Source organism: Macadamia integrifolia, chromosome 5, assembly GCF_013358625.1.
Source record: "Macadamia integrifolia cultivar HAES 741 chromosome 5, SCU_Mint_v3, whole genome shotgun sequence".
Lineage (NCBI taxonomy): Eukaryota > Viridiplantae > Streptophyta > Magnoliopsida > Proteales > Proteaceae > Macadamia > Macadamia integrifolia.
This window is the reverse complement of record NC_056561.1, coordinates 38,054,884-38,081,513: the sequence shown is the minus strand read 5'-3', so window position 1 is coordinate 38,081,513 and position 26,630 is coordinate 38,054,884. Positions and strand designations below refer to the sequence as shown.

General features: G+C 39.4%; 1 protein-coding gene across 1 annotated transcript in view; it reads left to right on the top strand.

The window, feature by feature from the left end:
- The window catches only part of LOC122078288 (nuclear pore complex protein GP210), a 60,934-nt gene extending 35,791 nt beyond the window's left edge, over positions 1-25,143 (top strand). The window contains exons 25-36 of the mRNA XM_042644214.1: positions 851-950; positions 1,055-1,167; positions 1,642-1,713; positions 1,793-1,868; positions 13,256-13,363; positions 13,515-13,656; positions 22,377-22,460; positions 22,552-22,768; positions 23,155-23,221; positions 23,618-23,709; positions 23,834-23,894; positions 24,433-25,143. Of these exons, the coding sequence (XP_042500148.1) occupies positions 851-950; positions 1,055-1,167; positions 1,642-1,713; positions 1,793-1,868; positions 13,256-13,363; positions 13,515-13,656; positions 22,377-22,460; positions 22,552-22,768; positions 23,155-23,221; positions 23,618-23,709; positions 23,834-23,894; positions 24,433-24,791 (1,491 nt within the window). The 3' untranslated portion in view covers positions 24,792-25,143. The remainder of the gene's footprint in view (positions 1-850; positions 951-1,054; positions 1,168-1,641; positions 1,714-1,792; positions 1,869-13,255; positions 13,364-13,514; positions 13,657-22,376; positions 22,461-22,551; positions 22,769-23,154; positions 23,222-23,617; positions 23,710-23,833; positions 23,895-24,432) is intronic.
- Positions 25,144-26,630: the final 1,487 nt, after the last annotated feature.

The following is a 26,630-nucleotide window of genomic DNA, read 5'->3' as shown; positions in this document are numbered from 1 at the left end:
TCAAGTAATTTTAAAATATGTTTAAAAAAAAAAAAAACCATAAGGCGCCATTTCACATAAGGCGGAGCATTGCCTTACCATCTCTAGACCGCATCAGCGCCAAGGCGTTACTAAGGCGTCGCCTTACCAGCGCCTTAAAAACTATGCTTCGAGTAGAGTTTCAGTTACATCTGAGTTATTTTATTCTGATTTATTTGTTGTCCCAACTCAGCTCACTTTTCTGAAAGGTGCAGAAGGTTGTCACTTGTCTCATGATTGAAATTTATCAGCCTTTTTTAGTATTAGCCTGACTTGTTAGCATCTGATTCAACCAGAGGTTCATGACTATAGATTGAAAATATTTTCCTTAAATAAATTCCTCATTGGACCCCATGAACGTCCTCTATTAAGAATGCATGGCTGAAATATATAATATAAAACTGTTATTAAGTGGATTGTGGCCAAGATGAATAGAGAAAAACCCTGTAATTTAGTAATGATAGTAGTTCATAGCGAACATAGTTTTCTGCAATAAGCCAGGTGTCCAAAATGGTTCTGTAGAATTTCACATATATATTGGGAACTTCTTATTTGGAAATGGATAGACTTTTAATATCCAAAGAACTGAAGCCTGGTGGCTACTGGTTTATGGAAAGTAGCAGGTCATGGACTCTGTAAACATAGGGAGTAGTTTCTGAATCCATGTTGTAACATTGAGTTTTATGTGCTATGCCTAGGGGAGAAACCTGGATTGGTGTTTCTGTTTTTTGTATGTTTAGTATTAGTAGTATTAATTTGTGATTTGTGTTATTCTCACTTTATCTTTATTACGACAAAAGGTTATTGTGCTCAGAACCATTTCTGTGATCAGGTGGCTCAAATAAGAATTACTGAGGGATTTCCTTTCCATATTGCTGATCTAGCTGTTGGTGACAAACTTGAACTTCTTGTAAGCTACTGTGATGATCTAGGTAGTCAGAGTTCAGCAGTACCAATAAAGTGCCTCTTTGTATATTACAGTTTTTTGGTTTCATCATTTACATGGCTGTGATTCTTCCTTTTTTTCTTTTTTTAGGGAGTCCCTTCCATGAAGCTTACGGTGTTGTTCAAGCCTATGCGGAGACAAATTACCCTGACATTGTTTCTATTTGTGACACGTGTGATAACAAAGGAAGAATCCATCTGAAGGTCTGATGACTGTTTCTATTTTTCCTGATTTTCCAAGTTCTTAGTGGTTTTAGAACATTCGGTTCAAGATGATCCACTCTTTGAATCAGCTAGAGCCGTGCCATGTTTTCTCGGAAGTTGCTAGTTCCTCTTCCCTTTTTGCATTTTCTATACCCATTTACTTCTGTGTTTGCATTGGAAGGTATCCTCCTGCATTGAATAAGGCAGGTTTCTTGAAAAGTGAAATCACAATTTTGCCCTATGCAAATACAGTAAATATTGTTAAGATGCAAAAAGGTTAAGCAGTTCTTTCTTTATATATAAGAATATTTTGGTGCAGATAATCAAAGGAGAATATATATGATTTATCTAATTAGCATATGATTCTTATTAGGATTGTTATTATTATGATGATAATAGTAATAATAATAGTAATTGTTGTTGTGGTTGTTGTTAACCCTTGCCTCTCACTTTCTACTTTCTTTCTGCTTAAAGGCAATGCACCATGGTAGGGCTCTTGTTCGAATATCAATTCACGAACAGTCAGAGAAGTCAGACTACATGATGGTACTTTCTTTCTGCTTAAAAAAAGGCAATGCACCATTGATAGACTACAAGCCTAATTTTTTAATTGCTCCATTTTCAGATTTCAGTTGGTGCTCATTTACATCCTCAAAATCCAGTCCTCCCTGTGGGTCATTATCTTAACTTCAGTATAGAAGGTAGGCCTTTTATCTGATATTTTTAGCCGACTTTGAATCACCTGTATGCTACATCTGCTGGGGGCATTTATTTCTATACATAGGGATTAGTATTCTAAGTAGTATTCTAAATAGAGGATGTCATGATTGGGACAAACAATTAGTTCCAGGTAGGATCCATGTGGATCTAAATCTAACTGGGATCTATATACAATTTAAGATCAAATGAACTCTAAATATGGATTTCAGGAGAAGCACACAATTCATGGGTGTGTGTGGGAGGGTGGATACCATTTCTAGTTGTCCAAACAAGACTTGAATTCTGCATACCCGCACCCAACCTGGAATCCTAAATGGCTCTGCGATTAGTATCCAAACTTGGATACGTTTGATGATCTGACAATGCATTTTATGTATTAGTTGTGGGGGTATACTGCCATATTTGACATCCCTCTTGGGTGCAAAAGCCACAGCGTGATGTGATGCAGCAGATTGAAGGTACTCAAAGAAGTACCAAAGGAGGAAAAGAGCTCATTGGAGCAACTCAGTAACTCAGCTTAGTTGATCAGTATTGGACTCGGTCTACCCGGTTTCGGGTCAGCAATGGGCCAGCACAAGCTTTCCCCCATCGTGGGACACTTAGTTGGTCTTTTATTTGGCTCATTTTGTCTTTAGTTACTTGTACTAGTTGTGCTAGAGGTCCACTTGTTAGAACTTCTATCCTATTTCTTCAAGTGTTCTTCAGTAGTTGAGACACTATCTCTTTAATGTTTAAAAAAGTTGGGATAATCCAAAAAGGGGCTGTTGACCTAAGGGGTTTCCTATTCTCTTTTGATTTTGATTTTTTTTTTTATTTTTGATTTTTTGATTTTTTATAATTTGTTTATTCCTTGTTGAGTCCCATTGTGACTCTATTCCTTTTCTTTTTTTTTTTAATAAATAATGGCAGAAGGGGCTACAGCCCACTTTTTTCCTATTCAAACAGCTATGGGTTTTTGTGAGTTTCTGTGGTGATGTAGCTATGTACTGTAGTGGTGACTCAACAGTCTTGTTGTGGTGATTCAACAAGAAATTGGTGGTGATTCCAGTCAAGGCTTGGTAATGATTCCAAGTTCTATCGTTCTCCTTTTCTCTGGTTTCCTAGTTGCTGATTACAGATCAGAAATCTATATACTTTCAATTCCTTTATTTTGTTTCTGTTTAGGTTGTTTGTCCCTTAATCGATTGAACACATGGAAGTAATTTTCCTGCTAGTTTCTTAGTTCCTATTCATTGATTCATGTCATCTTGATATCAGTTAGAACAGCAAAGTCAGGGCTGTCGATTGTACAATTGTCAAGTTCCTTGCTCAGTTGAAATTCCTCCATAACTTCCAATCTAACCTTCAGATTTGATTGAGGTTTTGGTGGTTTATTTCCCCTGTTTAGACTACCTCTTGACCAGAATTTTGAGTCAGATCAGAACCTTTGTTCTGTTATTAATTTTTTCCTTATATTCTGGTTCCGGGATCTGTTTTGAAGTTCTTTGTGTGACTGAAATTCTTACAGAACTTTTACTCCACCCGTTGGATTAGCATCTGTATTTGATAATCTGTTTACATTCAATTTTGGACTTTGTCTTGTGTCTACGATTCTGGCTTGTGGTTGGTTTCTGAAACCTAGTGTTAGGATAAACCTGTCGTGATGTATCACATGAGTATTTTCTTGAGTACTGCCATCTATTGGGACTTGGGAGGATAGGCATATTGATGGGAATATCATTCATGATTAATTATTAACATTTATATATGTAACGAAACCAGGACCTGAAACCATTACCTGCTACTGAGAACCGAGGAGCGTAGCCGTCAAGTAGAAAAGAACAAGGTCTATGGCACGATCGATGTATCTTTGATTTTTAATCATTTGGTCAAAGAGACGTATGAGTTAGAATGTAAGGTTTGTGATAAACTAAAAGAGAAGAAAGAGAGAGAGAAGAAGAAGATTCGGTTGGAGAGGAAGAAGATGAAGAAGAAGAATAAGAATGGTAGAATGTGTGTGTTGTGAGTAAAGTCTCACTAACACCAATATATTGCTTCACTAATATATTTACATGATATTACACATAACTCCATAAGGAGGGAAATGAAAATAAAACATATATGACAAATTACTAAACCACCCTTATAGAAAATAACTAATATCTCTAACACGCCCCCTCAAGTTAGAGAATAAATATCATGCATTCCCAGCTTGGACAGTAGAGAACTAAACTGATGATGAAGAAGAGTCAGAAGACCCTTTGTGAAGATATTAGCCAGTTGATATCCAGTCCTCACCAAAGGTGTGCATATGTAACCAGTGTCAATCTTTTCTTTCATGAAGTGTCTATCCACCTATATGTGCTTTGTCCTGTTATGTTGCACAGGGTTGTGGGCGATACTTATGGCAGCCAAGGATTAAAGTATCGGTATCGATCGCCGTATCGGTCGATCAAAATTAAGATACGTATTAGAGGGTATCGTATCGTATCAGAGATACGCTAAGATACGTTAAAGATACGCACATACATGGATATGAAACACCTTTTTAAACACTTTTGCATAAAAAAATTATTAAAAAAAGCTATTGATAACATGTATTATGCATAAACACTAAATTGGGGGTATCGCACTAAGAATTCAAGGTTTGTAGTTGTCTCATAAATGTAAAATCCTTATTCCCAACCTTGATTTCCACTTTAGTTAGAGAGAAATATGGCCGGCAGCAACTTTGGAACAGAAACCCCTCAAAAAATTGTGTTTTCTTAAAAATACCCATCTTGGCCATTATATGACCATAGCGCACTGTATCGGTACATACCGATACGTATTGATTGATACATACGGATACTCACCGATATGTACTAATACTCATCGATACGTACCGATCGATACAAATACTCACCGATACCTATCGAAACGTATATTTCACCTCGATTTTATATTTTCCATAGAGTATCAGTACGTATTGATAGTGTATTAGTGCATATCGGTATGTATCGTAGGATATATATCGATACGAAGGGATTTTAAAAATTCCATGTATCGTATCGGTCAACTAAATATAAAATACGTATCGGAGGGTATCGTATCGGTATCGGAGATACTTTAAACTATGAATCGGCAGCCTTGTTGTCACAATGGAGCCTCATAGGTGCCTTAGTATCAAATTCCAACTCTTGGACTAGCCTTCTCAACCAGAGAAGTTCACACACGCCATGAGCCATGGCTCTAAATTTTGCTTTTGCACTAGATCGAGCCACCACAGATTGTGTCTTGCTTTGCCATGTAACTAGGTTTCCACCTACAAATGTGCAGTAACCTGAAGTAGATCTCCTATCAGAGACTAAGCCAGACCAATCTGCAGCAGTGAAGCCTTCTATCATATGGTTATATTTGGCAAAAAGTAGTCCTTTTCCTGGAAAGGACTTAAGTACCGGAGGATGCGGCAAGTGCCCACTCGTGGGAGCATGCATAAACTGACTCACCACCCCCACTGCATAAGTAATATCTGGACGAGTCAAGGACAAATAAATGAGCTTCCTAACTAGCCTTTGATATTTTCCTGCATCAACAAGAGAAGGGCCAGCATCTTCTCCCAGCTTATGATTCTGCTCAATAGGAGAACTTATAGGCTTGCAGCCTAACATCCCCGTTTCTTTCAATAGGTCTAGAATAAACTTTCTTTGACATATATTTATACCTTTTTTTGATCTAGACACTTCAATCCCCAGGAAATATTTTAAGGGTCTGAGGTCCTTAATCTCAAACTGTTGGGCTAAGTAATTCTTCAGATTGGCTATCTCAGTCCTATCATCACTAGTTACCACAATGTGATCCACATAGACAATCAAGGCTGTAATGGTGCCATTACCACGCTTGGTAAACAAGGTGTGGTCAACCTGACTTTAGGAATAACCATTCTTTAAGATAACCTGTCGGAACCTTTCAAACCAGGCCTTTGGAGATTATTTAAGGCCATATAGGGCCGCCTTTAGAAGACACTTTTCCTGCAATAGAAGGAAACTTAAATCCAGGAGGAGTTTGCATATACACCTCCTCTTTCAAGTCACCATACAAAAAAGCATTCTTCACATCCAATTGATACAGTGGCCAATCCCTATTTGTTGCTAGAGACAAATGGACCCTTATAGTGTTATGCTTAGCCACAGGAGCAAATGTCTCCTGATAGTCAATCCCATACACTCAACTGTATCCTTTTGCCACTAGCCTTGCTTTGTACCTCTCAATAGTACCATACTACCATCTGACCGGTACTTGATTGTGGAGACCCACCTACATCCAACTGGAGTTTTCCCCCTTGGAAGGTCAACCAATTTCCAGGTACAATTTTTTTCAAGGGCCTTCATTTCCTCAGTCATGGCTTGCTTCCACTTAGGGTCAGACATAGCTTCAGAAACATTCTTAGAAATAGAAGCAGATGAGGGCAATGGTAAATGCAACACCTGTAGGAGAGAGAGAGTCATAGGAAACAAATTGGGCTATAGGGTTAGTACAAGCCCTCTTTCCCTTCCTAATAGCAATAGGAAGATCCAACTCTAATGGGGAAGGAAGGATATTACCTGACTGAAGAGGGTAGATCTCAGGAGTTGGATTCAAAGAGGACTCTTGGTAGGTCTTCTTGTTTCTCCTTGTGTACACAACGGTCTCCTTTGCATTTTCTGAACCTGAACCACCTCTTGAATGATCATCAACATAAAAAATATCCACCTATTTGTGTTTCCCAATGTCAAGCATAAAAGGGGAGAAAGGCAATGGGGAAAGAAAAGGAATCTCATCAGTAGCATTTTCACCTCCATTATGCTCCCCCTGAAAAGGATGTTGAGAAGAGGCAAAAAAGGGGCAGACTTAAGGAAGGTGACATCTTTAGAGAAAAGCCTTCGTCTGGAAGAAGGCTGATAGCACTTGTATCCCTTGGTAGTTGAGGAGTAGCCAAGAAAGATGCATTTAAGGGCCTTGGGGTCCAGTTTAGTCCGGGAAGACTTATTAACATGGACATAATAGATACCTCCAAACACTTTGGGGGCAAGGGAGAGAAGAAGACTGGGGAGACAAGATGTCCAATGGAGTTTTGGAGCCAAGGAGCTATGTTGGCATACGGTTGATCAAATAAGCAGCAGTAAGGAGAGCATTATATCAAAAAGTTTTGGGGACATGCATGCCAAAGAGAAGACTCCTATTGGCTTCCAACAAATGACGGTTTTTCCTCTCAGCTACCCCATTCTGTTGGGGTGTGTCAAGACAAGCTAGCTGATGGATAATGCCATGGTCAGTAAAAAAGTCTTGAAGACCACCATACATATACTCCCCCCCTTTGTCAGACCGAACAATTTCAATTTTGGTGTCAAACTGTGTGCATACCATATGATAAAATTTTTTGAAGGCATCATACACATCACTCTTGTGCTTCATTAGAACAGTCCAAGTAGCATAGGAAAAATCATCAACAGAGGAGAAAAAGTAACGAAAATCAAGTAAAGAGGTGGTAGTAGAGGGCCCCCAAACATCAGAGTGCACAATGTGAAAGGGAACAATAGATCTATTACCATGATAAGGATAAGAAGAACGACAATGTTTAGCAAAAATACATGGTTCACAATAAAAGACATGAGAATGCGGAAATGAAGTAAATAAATGAGGTAATTGTTTCCTCATAACAACAAAAGATGGATGTCCTAAACGTTGGTGCCACATCACAGAATCCATAGAACTGCTATCAATACGTCCACACACACAAGACTGAGTTGTAGCCAAAAGAGGTGATTGGGGTTCAAGAAGGTAAAGTCCTTTTTCTTCACGCCCACTGCCAATAATCCTCCTCGTCACCAAATCCTGAAAGAGAAAATGAGAAAGAAAAAAGGTGATACAACAGTTTAAGGATTTTGTCAGGTGACTCACAGATAAAAGATTACGTGTAAGGGCAGGAACATGAAGAACAGAATCAAGTGAAATGGAAGAAGTATTAGGGATGCCACCTTTACCAGAAATAGAGGAAAGGGAGCCATCGGCAACCCTGGCCTTATCTCTACTGGAACAAATAGAGTATGTATCGTAATAATAGGACGTACCAGTCATATGATCCGTAGCACCTGAATCAATAACCTAAGATGGAGTTGTGGAAGGGATAGATGAGGAAACCTGCAAAGCGGAAGCTGAGGACTTTGGCACTGTAAGGGAAGAAGATAATGAGCCTCCCAGTTGAGATATGACCCTATGGAATGCGACAATATCCTCCCTAGTAAGAGAACTATGCTCTGACTATGGGCTAGGAGCAGACCCTGTAGTAACATGCTCAGTCTCAACACTATGGGCTCTAGCTCCCCCATTACGGCCACCACGAGCACCACTAGGACCACCACGAGGAGGTCGACCATGGAGAGCCCAACATCTATCTTTGGTGTGCCTAGACTTCCCACAATGAATACAATGTCTATCCTCTCTACGAGGTGGGCTTTGGCCTCTGCCACCACCACGCCAATCTTTCTGAGAGCTAATAATAAGAGTGGATTGCTCAAGAGGAGCATGTGCCATGGCCACCCACCTGGTCTTCTCACTCTGCAAATAGCTACACATTTCATCAAGGGATGGAAGTGGATACTGGCCTAATATTTGTATCCGGAATGGCTCATACTCGAGATTCAACCCACCAAGCAACAGAAGAACCCGCTGCTTTTCAAGTGTCCGATAAACCTTAGTTTCATCCTCAGGATTGGACAGTTGGAGGTCTCAATAGTGATCATACTCTTCCCAGAGACCAATGACAGTGTTGTAATACTCAGAAATGGTTTTATCTCCTTGCTTCATGCCAATAACCTTCTGAAGTAATTGATAAACCTTGGCCGAATCACCCACACGGTCAAAGGTTTTAGTAACACTGACCCAAATATCTTTGACAGTTTCTTTACTCATAAACCTTCTTCCAATTTCAGGTTTCATGGAGAAAATCAGCCATGTCATAATAGTGGAGTTTTCAGTCTCCCACTTTAGATATGTTGGGGTCATTTGGTTGAGGAGCCTTAATAGAACCTGTAATATACCCTAGCTTTCCCCTACTGCGCAAGGAAAGCTTCACAGAATGGGCCCAATCCAAATAGTTGGTGGTGTCTAGCTTCACAATAGAAATCTGAGTATGGGGGTTATCAAAAAACATAGGAGTAGGAGGGACACTACTTGATGCACTGGCTGAAACATCACCAAAGAGGGCTTCAAGTCCACTATCTTCAGACATCATGTGGATAAGGAGTCACAAACACAATGGGGAGTACACACTCTACCCAAAAAATCTCTTCATAGATACTCAGAGATAAATCCCACAAAGGGAAGAAACGCTATGCCAAAGGAAAAAACTGATCAAGGCATAATTAAGGAGAAGCAAAATAGGTTATAGCACTCCACATAATCCATCAAATACAGCTCACAATCCAACACCACCAAAAAACACAATTTGCAGCCAGCAGAGAGCAAAAACAGGGTAGGGCGGTACCTGAAAAATGGGAGAATCAGAGGTTGTGAGCTTACACCTCTGTCCCTTTAAAACCGAAGGCCTGGGGGCCTAATAGAGGGGGCTTGGGCGATCCAAATGAGCCATACACCACCCCCAATGGTGGCCGGATGAGAGAGAAAGAAGATTTGTAAGGTAAGGAGGGCGGTAATCTGTGTATAGGTTCTAACAGCTCTCCAACAGCTTCAGCCCTTCAAAAAACCCTCTCAAAAGCTTGCTTGGACCTTCTTTCAGCCTCATCCCACAAATACTTCAAGTCCTTTCACATATTGGTCTCTACCTTGGAACCTACTTGTAACCTAGGGTTCCAAAGAGAGGAAAATAGAAAAGGGGAACCTGAAAATCGACTCTCAAATCAAGATTTCTTGCTCTGATACCAAATTAGAATGTAAGGTTTGTGATAAATTAAGATAGAAGAAGAAAGAGAGAGAGAAGAAGAAGAGATTCGGTTGGAAAGGAAGAAGATGAAGAAGAAGAATAAGAATGGTAGAATGTGTGTTGTGAGTAAAGTCTCACTAACACCAATATATTGCTTCACTAATATATTTACATGATATTACACATGCCTCCCTAAGGAGGGAAATGAAAATAAAACATATAATGACAAATTACTAAGCTACCCTTACAGAAAATAACTAATATCTCTAACAGTATATATACTCCATGTATATGTTCTTTGGAGCTAGAACCCATCAAACATGGCTCTTCAGTGCCTATGCCCTTCTCTTCTTCACTCAAAGGGGCAACATACCCAGCGTAGAAAAGCCTTAGCCTATTAAAAAGAGCAAGAGCTACCTTAAAAGGTTTAGAGTTGGGGTTGAAGTGAAGAAAACAGAAATCTGCAGATGCGCACTCCTGTGAAGCCAAAAAACATGAGCACCTAGTGTGATATGCAATAAAACTACTGCGCTAACGCACTTCAACCCTAAACAAGCAACGACTTTACTATTTACTCTAGGGGGTGCTTGTGCGCCAGAACAAGGGCGAGCCAAGGGCTCGCTTTCCACCCTATTTGAGTAAACTGATTGTAGAGCACCGTTGTGCTAGAGAGGATGTATTGGACCATGATAGATTCAGTGTATCTATCGCAGCCTGCCTATGATGTATTTATATTAGCAAATAAAGAGTAAACCTTTTACAAGACTAAGACCAAAAATAAACTTTAACAGGGAAACTAAGACTAACAGCTAACTAACAATTAAACATAAAACCAAATAACACTTAATAGACCACAATAGGGACACTCCCCTTATCGTGGTTAATGACTAACGATCGTAGTACCACAAGGATTGTACAATAATACCCCAACTTTATATCTTTTTTTTTTTGGGGGGGTGGGGTTGAAAACACCAACTTTATATCTTAATATTCCCCTTCAAGGTGGAGTTATATATAGCAGTCGTAGATGCCATTGAGCACAAAGAACTTCATTTTGGTAGCAATATCAACTTAAGCACCCTTTCGCGGCACCCCCTTCACGGCTGCCTTTTCTGTGAGGCCAGCTTCTCTCTTGGCCGTGGCCTTCCGCAAGGCTTGTGCCCCACTGCCGTGCTTGCCTTTTCTGCTGGAATTTCGATTCATGTCTTGACGGCTAGAAATGGGAGTGATGAGATCTGTTGGTAGGGTTTGGTGGAACCCTACCTGAATTTTTCCTATTTGCCTCTCCTCCTCCTTTGGGCTTTTGGGTTCTTATTCTGCCCATGTGGGCTTTTGAATTTTATGTTGTTGGGCTTCTGGTTCCTTTTATTTATGCCCATGTGGATTTTGTGTTGTATTAGACATATCATTTGTGACATGTCTTCCTCTCCTCAAGTCCACTAGGCCTTGGATGCTGTCCTTTTGGACTTTGGTTACCCTTATAGGGTTTGTAATCTCCCTAAGGGGATATATTCGCCCTCCCCCTTCTTTTAATGCATTTATTAACTCACCAAAAAAAAAAAAACTTAAGCACACCAATCATCAACAGTAATGGTAGAGAAAAATCATGTCAAATAAATCCAACCAGCGACAAACAAAAGATGTAATAAAGAACACCAACTGCAATCCAAAATATCATAGCATCATCATAAGCCCTTCTCAAGGACGGCAGGTAGTGAGCTTCATAAAGAAGATAGTTAAAAGTGCAAATATTGATGCACATATGAGCCGTAAGAGGTCATAGATAAAATTGCAGTATAAGTTGTATAAAATAGATCAAGAAGATAATTAAAAGTGCAAATATTGATGCACCTATGAGCCATAAGAGGTCATAGATAAAATTGCAGTATAAGTTGAATAAAATAGATCAACGTGCAATATAGGTTACTACGAACCACGTAACAACATATGGTTTGTGGGAACCAAGTAGCAACATCAGGTTGTTAGGGACCAATTAGCAGCATAAGCTTGCTGGGAACTAGACAACATAAGGTTGTTGTGAACCAGACATCATAAGGTTCAAATCCTAAATTGGGTGTATGGGCCCACAAACGACAATAGAAACTCAATTATAATGAAGGAATAGAAAAACTGTAATTTATTGCAATCCCGGGGTTTTGTTAAAATATGGGTATAAGGGTAGATCTGTCCATAGGGGCATTATGGTACTTGTACCTGTATGTCACTTATTATAAATAAAGTGGGGCTGTCACATTGGCGACCAAGCATTCCTTTCAAACAAACATGGTATGAGACTAGAGATCCACATTGGGATCCAAACCCTAGCCGCAGGCTCTCTCCCTTTTCTCTTGTTATTTCAAACTACTGCCTCTCTCTCTCTCTCTCTCTCTCTCTCTCTCTCTCTCTCCTTGCTTTCTTGCTTCCCTCACCTCACTGCCACCATCTCTCTCGCCTCCCTATCACTCTCGATGAGCCCACTCTAGGTCACCAAGGGTCCTCTCTCCTCCCTTTGGTCTCTCAGATCTGATCTGCAAGATTATCTGAGAGACCCCTTTGGTCTTATCGACGTCTCAGGGTTTTCAGCCTGAGTTGATTTTTCCGTGTCAGAGTTTTTGAACCCCTCATCAATTTGTGCCAGGGTTTGTCACTGATCTATGCATGGCAAGGAGCAGACTAGGTTTTGTTTTCTGTTTGGAAATGAGCTCAAGGACTAATGATTTGATCCCACGGTACACTGTTACATGGATGTCCATGGACCATCACCTAAACGAAACACACACACACACAACAAAAAAAAAAAACAAAACAAAACTTTTGAATCTATATGAAAGTTGTAACTTGGACAGAAGGGAGGGGGAAATTAAAAAATACCCTTTGATTGAATCTTGGGGAAAAGGGCTACTTAAAATGGACTTCCTACACTAGGTAGATTTTAACCAAGCATAAAAATAAGAATTATATTATAAATGAAATACAAAAGTAGATTATAAAATGTTAGATTGAAGCTAAGCAAGATGTACTTGATAAACTGAAACTCAAATTATCAATTGGGTAAAACTATCCTTTCAAACAAAACAACAATAGTTCAGCAAGAAGTGATATTAAAACCTGAAATCGGATAAATTAGAAGCAAAAAAGGTGACACGATGGCAATTTTTCTTGGCTTTGCATATCACCCATTTGATTTATGCCATGCAGCAGATAAGTCTCTTTGCTATTGCTTTTACTGTAACATATTCTCGTCCCTCATTCTTGATTGTGTAATATGTGGGTATCCCCCTTGAATGTGTTTTTAATACGATCAATTATTTATGTTCTTGTGTCAATGAATATTATTCAATAAAATCTTGTGTGTTGGGCCTGGTGGCTCATGTTCATCTGAAGGTTGAAGCTGGTCAAGATGGCACACCATTCACAATTTGAGTAGCCATTTTATTATCCCTCCAATATTTTCTGTATGTTATCCTAAGGTTCCACTCTATATGTTAGGGTTAAGCGATGAAGTATATGGTCAGTGGATGAGTGCCAATGAAAGTGTTTTGTCTATAGACATGGTCTCTGGAGAAGCCCATGCAGTTGGGGAAGGTGCAACCCAAGGTACTGAACCAAACTCTTGTTCATTTACCATTTTATGCGTCCTGGAATTAATTCAAGCATGCTACATTTCATATTCTACTTATTAGCATCCCGTACTATTGCTTTTGGAAATATCTTTTCTAATAGCTGACGTGTATATTTCTCTGAACAGTTATTTTTGAAAGTTCAAGTTTGAAACTACAAACAATAGTTTCAGTGCAAAGGATGAATCTGGTTTTAGTTGATGCGCCCGCAGAGACCTTAACCAATGTCCACTTCCCTACAAAAGGATACAGTTTCCTGGTTAGATTAAGGTATGCATATATAGCCCTGTCCTCTATTATCTTGGAATGATTGTTTGTGATATGTTATGTATGCCTTTTAAGTGTGTTCAATTTCTGAATTTGATATTTCAAGGATTCTTTTGTTATTTAGTTATTCGGGAAAATGAAGAATATGTTGACTGGCTTGAGTTGACTGGCTAATTGTTACCATTGAGTCTTGATTTTTATAAAAGGAGTTACTTCATTTATTGCAACGTTTCATGATGCAGCACATAAGGTCCACTTTAGAAATTCTTAGCGATACACCCATATATATATATATATATATATATGTAGAATAAACCTCCTTTCTTAAAGCTGCTTGCCTAGAATAAGCAGTATGATGCTGGAGCTAGTCATTGTTTTCTTTTGATCCAAGTGCTGGCATGTCTTGGACGGCCTATCCGTTTGAGGAGGAAAGTGTGATAACCGTAGTTCCATGTTGAGTCGTCTTGTGTCATCCAAGACCTCTTCAATTTCATCATCAACAAGCGGCTGTATTTGTTCTTACCCCAAAAAAAAAAAAAGCGACTGTATTTGTTGCAGCCTCAGAGTATGTTCAATATCACCTTCATCTGAGTGATATCCCACACATAGGTGTAGATCAGCAATGTTAAAAGTATTACTTATGGCCATATTATCAGGAAAGTTAAGCACATCAAGCATTTGGTCCCATTAGTTTCATTACCTTGTAGGGACCCATGTTCCTTGGGTGGAGTTTACTGTTTAGCATTAGCATCAGGTTGAAACCTATCGGGGTTAACACTAACCATCAGTTTGTCTCCGGGTTTGATCTCCACATATCTTCGATGGCGATCAGTTGTAATCTTATACACATAATTGCTCAAAGCACTCTGTCGTCGAATGTCCGCATGCACTTCAGTAATATGGCACAAGAATCCATCAGCTTCAAGAGGTGGGATTGGAACAAGATCAATAGATCATTGAGGCTGAATGCCAAAAAGTATTTCAAATGGAGTATGTCCCATTCGCCTGTTCACAGAGCTATATATGAAAATTCAGCAATTTCGAGGATGGCTGTGTCTTCTCATGATCTTGAATGAGACACCTCAATAAGTTTCCCAAGCTTTTGTTTACTACCTCTGTCACTCCGTTAGTTTGTGGTTGAAACTACAGTTTACTATTAGTTTTTAGCCACAATTTCTTCCAAAAATAGCTCAGAAATTTGACGTCGCAACAAGAGACAATGGTTTCCGGTAGCCCATGCAGTCGCTACTTTGTGAAAGAATATCTCAGCAATGTGATAAGCATCAAAAGTCTTGGAACAAAGCAGAAAATGGGCCATCTAGGGAAATTATCAACTACCTCCATAATGAAATCACATATCTCACGACTAGGCAATAGTCCAAGCATGACACCAATGCTTATGTTTATGTCTACCTAGGGTGTGTGAGGATTAGGTAAAGGTGAGTATAAACCTATATTTTGCTTATGTTAGAATATGTGTTTAAGTGCTACAGGGGCATAATAGACCTTTCCCCCCCTCCACTGACCCTATTTAGTGTGGGGCAGCTGGATGGGGCATTTGTAATTTTTTTATTTTCTTATGCTTATTTTAAATAAAGGGCTTGTGTGGTCAGTTAGATCATTCAAGCATTCTCCCCATTCATGCTGTTAACATGGTATCAGGACATATTTTCTGATCTAGGGTTTTCCGCCTCCCTTTTCCTCTTCTTCCCAAAATCGTAAGCCCTATTCTCTCACCTTACATCTTCTTCACAAGCCTCCATCCTCTCCCACTTTTGCCTTCCTATTCCCCATAGGACCACTAATGAGGTGATTCATATGAATCTAGTTGTTGACCTACATTACCTCAATTTTTTAAACCAAAAAAACCTTGCAAGTATCGATTAGGGTTCTTCCCCTCTCTGCAATATTTGGATTCTTCCCTTCTTGGAGTTTATTTCTTCTTACTTCTGAGAACAAATCTCCACCTATTGAAGATCAAGTATATCAACCTAGAAGGATGCATCACTATTTGCAAGATTGATATCTATCTTCACATGCGATTTCTGAAAAATTTGGGTTTTTTTCTCCCAAAACTCTGCTTCCATTGATTTTTTGGTTCCTTCCCTCGGAATCAATCGAAATTTGGAGGAAAACCTTCCTCACCTTTACAAAGGAGTTCGACTAGCCCTCTGGCTCTATCTGCTAAGGTTGCGTGTATGTGTGATCCTCGTCTTTGAAGATTTAGGGTTTTCTTCCAAAACCTTAATTGGACCATCTCATCAGTTCTTCATTAGACTCGAATATAAATTGGAGGAGTGCTTCACTACCCTTACTGGGAAGTTCAATCCAAGTATAGGCTTTTTTTACTGTTGGTTTTGAAGATATGGTATTTCTCCCACCCATCGTCGATTTCTCCCTAGTACCATCATGTCTGAAGTAACTACTGCAACCTTAGGATCTGATGGGGCAAGGTCGCAATGAATATATACCTTTTGGTGCTTGCTCTGTGAAATTGGAGGGAACTAATTACCTCATCTAGTCCAGAATTACTTATCTTACGATTGCTGGTAGAGGTCTCACTAGTCATATCACAAGCAAATCAAAGAAACCCTATGAGGGTACCCCTCAGGAGAAATGGATCACCAATGACACTGGTAATGTCTTTTTTGATCAATTCTATTCATCAGTCTATTTCTAGAGGATTCTCATTGTTAGACATTGCTTCTCAAATCTGGGTTGCTTCCAAGGAAACATATGGACAAATAGGGAATGATGCTTAAGCATTTGATATTCGCAAGAAAGTTCGTACCACTACTCAATAGTAACTCTCCGTGTCCAAGTATTATGTTGAACTTCGAGCTCTGTGGTATGAGCTTGATCACTTTGTAGACTATCATCCTTCTAGTGCTGAAGATATTACTCCGTATACGAAACATGTGGACAAAATTAGGGTGTATGATTTATTGTCTGGCTTGGTTTGTGTTCCCTTCGTGAAGTCTGCAAATCAGTTAGCTGATGTACTCACTAAGTTATTAGTTGGGAAGATGTTTCATTCTTGTTTAGTCAAGTTGGGCATGTGTGATATCTATGCGCTAACTTGAGGGGGAGTGGTAGAATATGTGTTTAAGTGCCGCAAGGGCACAATGGACCTTTCTCCCCTCCACTGACCCTATTTAGTGTGGGGCGGCTGGATGGGGGCATACATGTAATTTTCATTCTCTTTTTGCTTTATATAAATAAAGGGCTTGTGCGATCGGTTAGATTGTTCAAACATTTCTCCCCATTTAAGCCGTTAACAGCTTAGTTCCTTCAGAAAGCTGCCATACACGACATCTTTTAATCATATGATTGACATCTTTTGTTATATGCAGCCAGTAATAGCGATCAATGACCTGAATAATAGTCTTATCCTTTCCACAGTGACCTTCCAAGCTTCTCCCATTTAACTCCCAAATAATGTGATGACTTAGGGATGAGTTATGAATACATAACCAGGTTCCCAAGAACAAGTGTCCATCATGGATGGAATATTTTGGATGTTGTCTGCCCTGTTGTAACTCATAATGAATTTGGGCAAAATCTTTGTCAGATACGTACTCCCCACCCCACCCCACCCCACCCCACCCCACCCCATATCTGATCAATGCTAACTGCATATGCTGAAAAGGTGTTAAGTGTCAACACTTTGCAACTTAATGTGTTAGCAACAATGATCTCCTTTCTGACCTTGTACTTTAATGCAAAAGTGAGTTCTTGTAGATAAGTCGCCCGGTTGGTATGCCGGTTTCTTATCGATTTTTGAGAGTTAAGGTGCTTTAGTGCCTCGTGATCTGTGTATAGAATGAACTCTTTGCCGACAAGATCGTACCTCTAGTTGCGTAACAATTGGACTACAGCATAGACTCCAAATCATATGTTGGATAGTGTCGTTTGGAATCACTAAGCTTCTCATTGTAGAATGCGATAAGATGTCCACCTTGCATAAATACTCCTCCAGACCTATGTGTGAAGCATCTGTAGAAACTTAGAACACTCACTCAAAGTTTGTAGATGTAATATGGGTGCCCTTGTCATCCTATCTTCTTCTTGATAAGAAGAAAGCCCTTATGTGCCGCTGTTGACATTGAAAGTTGCCTTTGCTTTGCTTCAGGCATTTGGTGATTGATGCCCTGGCTGCGCTGAAATTGCTTTTGAACTGTCTGTAGGAAGGTGCTAAGCCATGGAAATTGCAGACCTCACTATTGGTCTTTGGTGTTGGCCAATCAAGAATTCTCTAAACTTTCTCATGATCAGCATAATAAATCCAAGGAATATAACCTTGGGTAGAGTAAAAGAACACTTCCTGCTGACATTGATTTAGAGCTTCTCAATGCGGACCACTCTCAAGACTTTGTCCTAAATACCCTGTCTGAATGCTTGTTGTAAATCAAAATATCGTTGTAAATCAAAATATTGTCAAACAAATCAACCAATAAAGGGACAACGAACCTCAGTCATAACTCTCATGAAAATGGTAGGTACGTTTGTCAGACCAAAAGGCATGACTTGCCACTCGAACCATCCGTGCTTGGTCTTAAAGGCGGTCTTCCATTCATCTCTTGGATGAATATGAATATGGTGATAACCGCTCCTAGGGTCCAATTTTGAGAAGACCTTAGCTTAAGATAACATATCTAACAACTCCACGAGCCATCCTTATTAGGAGTAAGCAATGCTGGTAGGGCACATGGGCTTAAGATTTCCTGAGTGAACCCCTTTGCATGGCAACTCATCAATTGTCAGTTTAACTCTTCATGCTCTATAGGGCTGAGACAGTAAGTTGGTAAGTTTGGTAACATCGAGTTGAGTACCGAATCAATAGTGTGCTGTATGACACGCATGAGTGGCAACTCACCTGTAGCTCTTTTGGCACAGTCTGAAAATTCGGAAATCAAGCCCTTAATTGGCTTGGAAAGCTTGATCTCAGAATGAGAGACCACTTCCCTCGTAACAAGAGCCAGAATAAGTTTGAGCTTACTTTCTTCAACTGAGATAATGATAGGGGGAAAAACAGTACGCTTCCATTTGAATTGGAGCACGCACTGATTCCTCACGATGCTCACTAACACATCATTATCATATAACCATGGTCTTCCGAGTAAGAAATCTGTAAGCTTCATAAGCACACCATTGCACCACAAGTCATCATATCAATGTAGCTTTAGGGGGTTTTGAACATTGTTGGTCTGCCTCCAACTTATTGCCATTTAGAAGAGAGACCTTGTATGGTTGTGGATGCTTCTCAATTGGTGATTTTTATTTCTCCACAAAAGCCTTAGAAGTCACATTTACACAGTTGCTGCTGTCTGTGATCACTTGCACTAGTTTGTTTCCTGAACACCTACAAGTATAGAAGATGCAGTGACGTCTCCATCCTCTCCCATGGTTTCAGACCCTAGGATATGGCTAACCATATGAACACCATGGGATTCCTCCTCATTTGCATCATCCTCTTCATTGACATCACTAGTATTGTCTTCATAATCGAGTGGATATGGAAACAAATCATCATCATCATCGTCAGCATCTTCTTGCACATTGGCAACTTCATTCACTTCCTGACGATTAGCCAAGTACCCAAATTCTGGACAATGATAACATTGTGTCTTGTTACTGGTCATAGGTGCCTTCCCTTTATTGTCAAAAGTTGTAGGGGTTGTGGCACGTGTAGGACCCATATTGGTGGGTCTAGGTGCAGGAAAATTTCTTCGGTTCTCCCCAGCTCGAAACCCAAATCTTCTCCCAATGGATGTCAGTAGTTCTTCTGCACATATAGCTTCCGCAAAGCAGTCCTGGAGATTGTAAACATCTGTAGCACCAATTGCCTAGTTAATGTCAGACTTCAATCTCAATCTGAACCGAGATAATAACTGGATTTCATCTTCATCAATGCTTGTACGAACAGAAAGAGAGTCAAATTTCTCCTTGTATTCAGCTACCGATGAATTCCCTTGACGAAATGAGTTTAACTGACCTTGCAGTTGAGCCTTGAATGTTAGTGGGAGATATCTCTCCCTCAGCTCTTCTTTTATCTCCTCCCATGTAGTGATTGCTCTGTCACGGTTCTCAAGTTTCCGTTCATAAGTCCTCCGTCACTCACGTGCTACACCAACTAACTTAGTTTGAGCCAACTTCATCTTTCTTGTTTAGGAGTTCGAACCAGTCAAAATAGTCTTCTAAGCTTGCTAACCAGTCATAAAATTCCTGTGGATCATGTTTGCTACTGTATTCTTCAATTCAAGCTTCACCTTCTGTGTGTTGTGAAAGCGTCATTGGGGTGCACGATTACCACCATTATAGTAAGCTCAAGCGGTCCTCAAAATTCGTTTTGGTCCTATTAATCCTTTGTGTGCCTCTATCAGTGAACCTCTGAGTGTGGTTGTTGGCTATAGAATGTGCCGAATATCTTGCCTCGCCTTCAGGAGATGTGTAACAGCCTTGTATAGGTGTACGAATTCTGTTCTCCATTGCTGTCAACCTTTCATTCATGCTTCTTTGATCAGAAGTTAACTTCTGTAACATCTCCAATATCCCATTAAAAGGATCAGGAGGTTAGCCTGGAGTTCTTGTATTATTCTTTGCCATGGCTCTGATGCCACTTAAATGTAATAGTGAATTAAGAAGTTAAAACAGTAGCAAAATATAATCAGAAACAGGGTAAAGGTCCAGATTAGGGAGAAAACTATGTATCAGAATCAAACACTCAGATGGACCTGAAAGTCAGGTCGAGTTCTCTTTTTAGGGGTGGGAACCTTTGCTGAAAAGTTCAGGTTGATCCAACAGACATCTGAATTTACGGGGTATTCATAGTGACACTAGGACATGGGCAAGTCCATCAATCTAGAAGTCTGATTCGAGAACAGATTACAGATTTAATTGACCCAACAGAATACAAGCATGCAGTGTTAGTTTCGGATCAAACAACCAGTGGTAGGTTAAATTGATTTTCAGTGTTAGATGCAATCCTACTTGGAATAGGATGAATCAAATACTTAGCAGAATCTGAAATTGAAGATGGGATTTGATAGATTATGTTGACCAAATATATCTGAATTCAGAATCTAAATCGGCCACATAAAACTCTTAAAATCATGCAATCATAGTGAGATAGGACTGCAGTAATTAGCCACATATTCAGGTTCTGAAAACAGATTACAACAACAACTCAGCCTTATCCTAACTAAAGGGGTCGGCTACATGGATCTGACCAAAGGCAGCAAAAGAAATGTAAAATGAAAGGAACACAACACAACAGATCAGTAAAATCTCACCTAAATGAGGTATAAGAGAATAATGTCAAGAAGAGAAATCAGAAATCAAAACAAAGATCAGACTATGGACTCACCTTTGAATTCAGCAATCCTCGTGGTGAAAGGATTAGAAATCGCAGGTAGTTTAATGGCAGAATTGTAGAAAATATAGTAGCAGATCAGTACCTTAACGAGTAGAGAATAGAGAGCAGTGCACCTGGGCTTCCTGCCGCAAGTGGTTGGCTGGATCACACACAGTTACACTTTGTTTCCCACAAGGAAGTTCTTCCATGCAGGGAGCAACAGTAGTAATATTCAAAATAAAATTCGTGGGCTGAATTATTAAAACCATAAAGTAGAAGTAGATTTGGACTAGGAAAACCCCCAGCCGACTCTCATTACAACTCAGAGTCCTTTTTCAAGTCCAACTAGTCTAAATAGACTTTTAAAAGGTTGTGGACCCAACTAAAAACAATAAAAGAAAATAAATAAGCATCTAACTTAAATTGGACCACACAATCCACTGGTTCAACCAGGCCAAACTCAAAACAAAGCAAAAACAACTTAAAACATAATGGAACACCTTAAAACTAGAAAATAAATGGAAATGGGAGATGCTAAGCCTGGCATTTCTTGGGTCTCCCGTGGTAGACCTTCAGTTCTACATCAGCTTGGTAGGCCGCAACCCAGGGAACCAGGTGGGACACTTAACGAAAGGGGGACACACTGACAAAGTACAAGAAATTGACCCTAACTGTAAATATGTCAGATTTGGTATTATGTACATCAAGTTGTTGGAACTGTAAAATTAGGCTTGACCTGGTTTTTAATTTGGAAGTGTTTTTTGTACGAATTTGAACAATACATCCGTGCCTGGACCTGATTAAAACTAGGTCAGACAAATATGGTCAAACCTGTCAGTCAAGTTTCTCTCTCATTTTGGGTCCTTTGATGCAATCGAGCTAGATATTTTCATTGAGCAGTTGATCAACAAGAAAAAGAATTTTTGGTAAGAAAACAGTGGGATTAGGTATGGCAATGATGCAGGTTAAACCAGGGAGTTAATGTTTAGGTTCATATAATCCATGTCAAGTTAGAGCTGGGTTATGTTGTTTGAGAACCTTGCTCTCCTATGGTGGTTACCTTGTGACATCAATGAGTCCAATGCATACTTCGTAAAAGACGTTCGATATCAGTATTGGTGAAATGGTGAAACCTGCCTCAAACGTATCCATTGCTATCCCTAGATGTGATCACAGTCTAGTTGGAAATTTGTTTATTGAAAGTTTGAGACTTACTCCTCCTAGTTTGCTGCTTCCAGATGTATAACAAGCTATATATAAACTTCATGCAACTGCTGTATTATTTTGGATGCCTCATTGCATGAAATGTTAGATTTTCTATAAAGATGTGTTCTTTATGGTTTTTTATTAATTACTTTGACTTCAAAAGTGATACACAGGGTCACAAGTTTGGAGCTCTTGGGAACAGAAATGGAATCCTGTATGATTGTAGGGTGGACCCACCTTTTGTTGGGTATACTTCAATCTTCTTCTCTATCTTCTTATCTGCTTATTGAATCATATAATCCTCTTATTCTTTTCTGTTTTTCATTGGTTGGATGTAGATATGCAAAGCCTTGGAGAGATCTTGATACTGGTATTTCATATTGTCTCTTCCTTCCTTACTCGCCAGAGCATTTAGCACACTCAATGGCCAAATCAAAGGCCATGAGACCAGATATATCCATCTCGGTGAATGCTTCATTAATAGATGCTGAAAGTGTCATGGGGTCTGCACCTGCACTTTTTGTTGGAGGATTTTCTATTTTGGGAATGAGCAAGGTAATCGGATAAAATGTACAAAGCAGACAACTAAAATGTGCCTGCTTCAAAGGCATCTTGATGCATATGTTGGATGCGCATTAGTTCCCTTGCTCTCAGCCACAGGGAGCACCTGAACTGTCGGATTTGTGTTGTGGATGGCCATGTCAAACCCCACCCTCTGCTGAGGGGGAATTATTGATGGCCAGATTGTATAACATTTAATGATCAGCACTCATAAGTGAATTTCAAGGTTAAATGTTAAAACTGTTTTAATTCAAAGAACTGGGCTCTTTAAGTTTGAGCTTAAAGAGAAGTCTCTACAAAACCAGTTAATATTGAAAAAAGATAAAAAGAAATTTTCATACATTCTGTGATGATTTAGGTAGCATGTTTTCCTGTTTCAGGAATTGATGCAGTTGAATTTGACACTGGCCTCCAACAAGAGTTTTATAACAGTTGTGGGAAATACAGGTGACTATGACTAATATGTTCTAATCTTTAGATTAATGGTAGATACTTGCACCATATGGATGAAACTTCCTGCTGTGCATCATGCTAATGTTCTTGCCTTTTAATTTTTCTCAACTGCACATCCTGGGAAGTAAAAAATTGAGCCAATGAGATCATCCCAAGTCCCAACCATTTCATCTGCTGAAATATCTTAAGCGTTCAGAATATCTCTTCTGGATGTCCAATGGAATGTGATATTAAAGAGCTATTATCATTCGGTTGGGTAGAGCTTCACTATATAAAGCAGGAATTTTTTTTTTTCATTTTTCTTAGGCTGGCTTTTTTCAAGCCTGCCTTGTGGCCAGTACTCTTAGATTTGCAATCATGATAGATGTTGATGGGTTATTTTCATTGTAGATGTCGAAATCCATTGGCAAGGCAGAGACTTGATATTGGTGAGTCCCATCTACAGAGAAGATCATGCGATTGGTGGGCGTGCTGTATATGAGGTATAAACAATTCTTTTACCCAATTTCTAATTAAAGAGTTGTGACAATTCCAGCTATGGTTATTGTCTTCGATCCTGAATTCAATTTTTTTAGTTACAGCCATTTTGCTCACCTTTGACTGCAGGTCAAGGCTCTGAGAGCTGAGAGATTCAAAGACAAAATCATCATCACACTCCCAGCCACTGGTAGGGAAATGCACCTTAAGCAAATTCTATAATTATTTCTGTTTCCTCCCCACTGTAAAGAATATTTTTGGTTCTCAAGTAATAATTCCATCACTGTTTGCTTGTTTTTGCTGTACTTGGGGTGTAATTTAATTAATTGTTTTGTTGTAAAGAAATTAACTTTGCTAGGGAAGCATTTACATGATGTGCAATCAGCTTGATATTAAGAGATATAGAACTAAAAGCACAGAAAAATATCTGTCTAGGGGTTGCAAATGCTTTCTCCTGAACAGTGATCAGAATACTCTGTTCAATGGGTTGCACCCAGAATCTCCTATGCAGAAATCCAAACTGCCTTTTTCATAGTTGGATTATTGGGAATCTAAATGGTTTAAAAAAAGGGGCCGGTTGCTGCTTGGTGAAAAACTGAATCAATGCAGAATATCTTCTTTCATTATATTTGCCATCCTTTATTTTAGTCTGTTGTAATTGTGGAATTGAAGAGGGTTCTGACTGAATATGAAGTTTTAACAAGCTACCATAATGGTTTACACTATAGGTCAAAGAGCAGAATTAAATGTTAGTTATGACCCTGGAGAAGGAGGAGGAGGAGCAGGCTCAAAGATGAGGAGTTTTGCCATATGGGCTGCTATAGTTGGAAGTTTCACTGCTTTGATACTTACTGTGGCCTTCTTCATGTGGTCCCTGGACCGACCTGACAGGTCCCAACAATCCCTTCCTGCCACACCAAGTGTTGCTGCACCTGTCACACCTGAACGTAGTACAGTTGGTTACAGCTCAGAGCAGTCCCCCCGGACACCACAGCCGTTCATTGAGTACGTGAGGAGGACAATAGATGAAACACCATACTATAGACGAGAAGGGAGGAGGAGATTTAATGCCCAGAATACATTCTAGATTCATGGGTTGGAAATCCATTAACCTGAGGTTTGAATCAAAAGTTTGCTTCGAAGCTCCACTGGTGGTGTTTCTTTTATTCTTGCAGATGGAATCATGTAGGGAGATCTTCAAAATCCGGTGACTTGCCTGGACAATTTTGATATTTTAGTTATTTTGGTCATAGTGATAATTTATAGGCATTGCCATGTATCAGCAAGCTATAAACTGCTTTCTGGCCTAAATATGTTGAATAGATGGAGGCGGCGGTAATGTGTTTCCCCCATCTCAGGAATAGTTTTTTTTTTTTTTTTCCTTTGAATGATCTGGATGCCATAGTGATTTCAGTGAGTTGCATGATTTTTTTCCTTTATACTGAGCGCACGCAGATAATTAGAAGTTATATTTTCTTCTGGAAAATCTAGAGAGCTATATGTAATGCTTTGTTAGCAACATTTGCTTCCTGCCACAAGCTCATGTTTTCTTGTTACATGGCAGACTGGGATGGGCCATGGTGGGTCGAGGCAATAGAGGATACAACATCTGGCTAGTCAAGTTGAATTGTCAACCGAAAGTAATGGAAGTGTTTAAAAAACAAATTAGAAGTTATGTAAAATTACAGGAATATGATTTCCTGTCATATGTAATTTTAATAACATTTATCTGACTTTTAGGGATTCGTTTGGGCTAAAACTTGAATAGTGAGATGGTATATGTTTCTCTTATTGCATGGATTCGCCATGGGTTTGCTAATGAGGCTTCTGATCAGGGCTTGCTGACATTAAATGGCTAGTTTAACGTTTAAGTCGGGTCCCTTGAATCAGGGCTACTCCTTCCAAGTAATATAGTTATTGAGTACCCTCCCATCTGGCTCCCGAGTCTCAGGTATTCCCTTATGTCTAGTGACACTAGAACAGAATTGGAGCTTCCCTCTAAAGCTGATAAATTGGATTTGGATTCCACAATGAGAAACTGCGTCACGCAGTCTAATAAACAACTTCATTATGCAAGCTTGAGGGATGATGGATCTGGCTTGTTGCCCCTTTTGGTGAGGTGTAGTCTATTTAGAAATCTGATTTGATTCAAAAGTAATCCCCAATAACAAACCTCTCTTTTAGTTCTTGAGGCAAGCCAAATGACTGGTAAAGTAGCATACCATGGGGTATTGTAGAATCGCAACCCTAAAAACGATGCAAAAGATCATGGAAAAGTAAGAACAAACAATGCACACAGGTTTATGAGGTTTAACAAGATTGCTTACGTCCTTGGTGAGATGAAATTCTGTTTTCCTACCAATGAAGAATAGGGTTATAACATTCGTCCTCGCATCTCTCATAATTGCTTATATTACAGAGAAGAAAAATCTTGCTACAAATACATAACAAAAAATCTTAATTCAAAAAGTACAAAATTGGCCTCACCAAAACGGCACCTGTTCTGTTCTATTGGGGGGCTGTACTAGTACTCCCTAAACTAAACTACGATGGATACAAGATATCGTACACGAACAGGTATGGGTTCAAGATTTTCGGTACACCATCAAACTTGGAAAAATAATACAAAGCAGAAGATTATACACTTAATTGACATAATGCCACTCCTTTGCTTTGATCATCCAGCACAACCTGTTTTTAGGAGCGCTTAGAACAGAAGTAGTGTTCATGAATTTCTGGTTTTACAGGAATGAGGGTTGAATCAGCAGATTTGAATTGGAATCAGAGTTCCGGCTAATCCAAGCCAGTGCTTCTAGGTATTTTTCTTCTGTTTTTTTTTTTTTTTTTTTTTGCCAATCACTAGTAATTCTCTGCAGAATATGGCCGATTCTTCCCTATTTGGATCGAAATCAGGTCACTGGTCGAT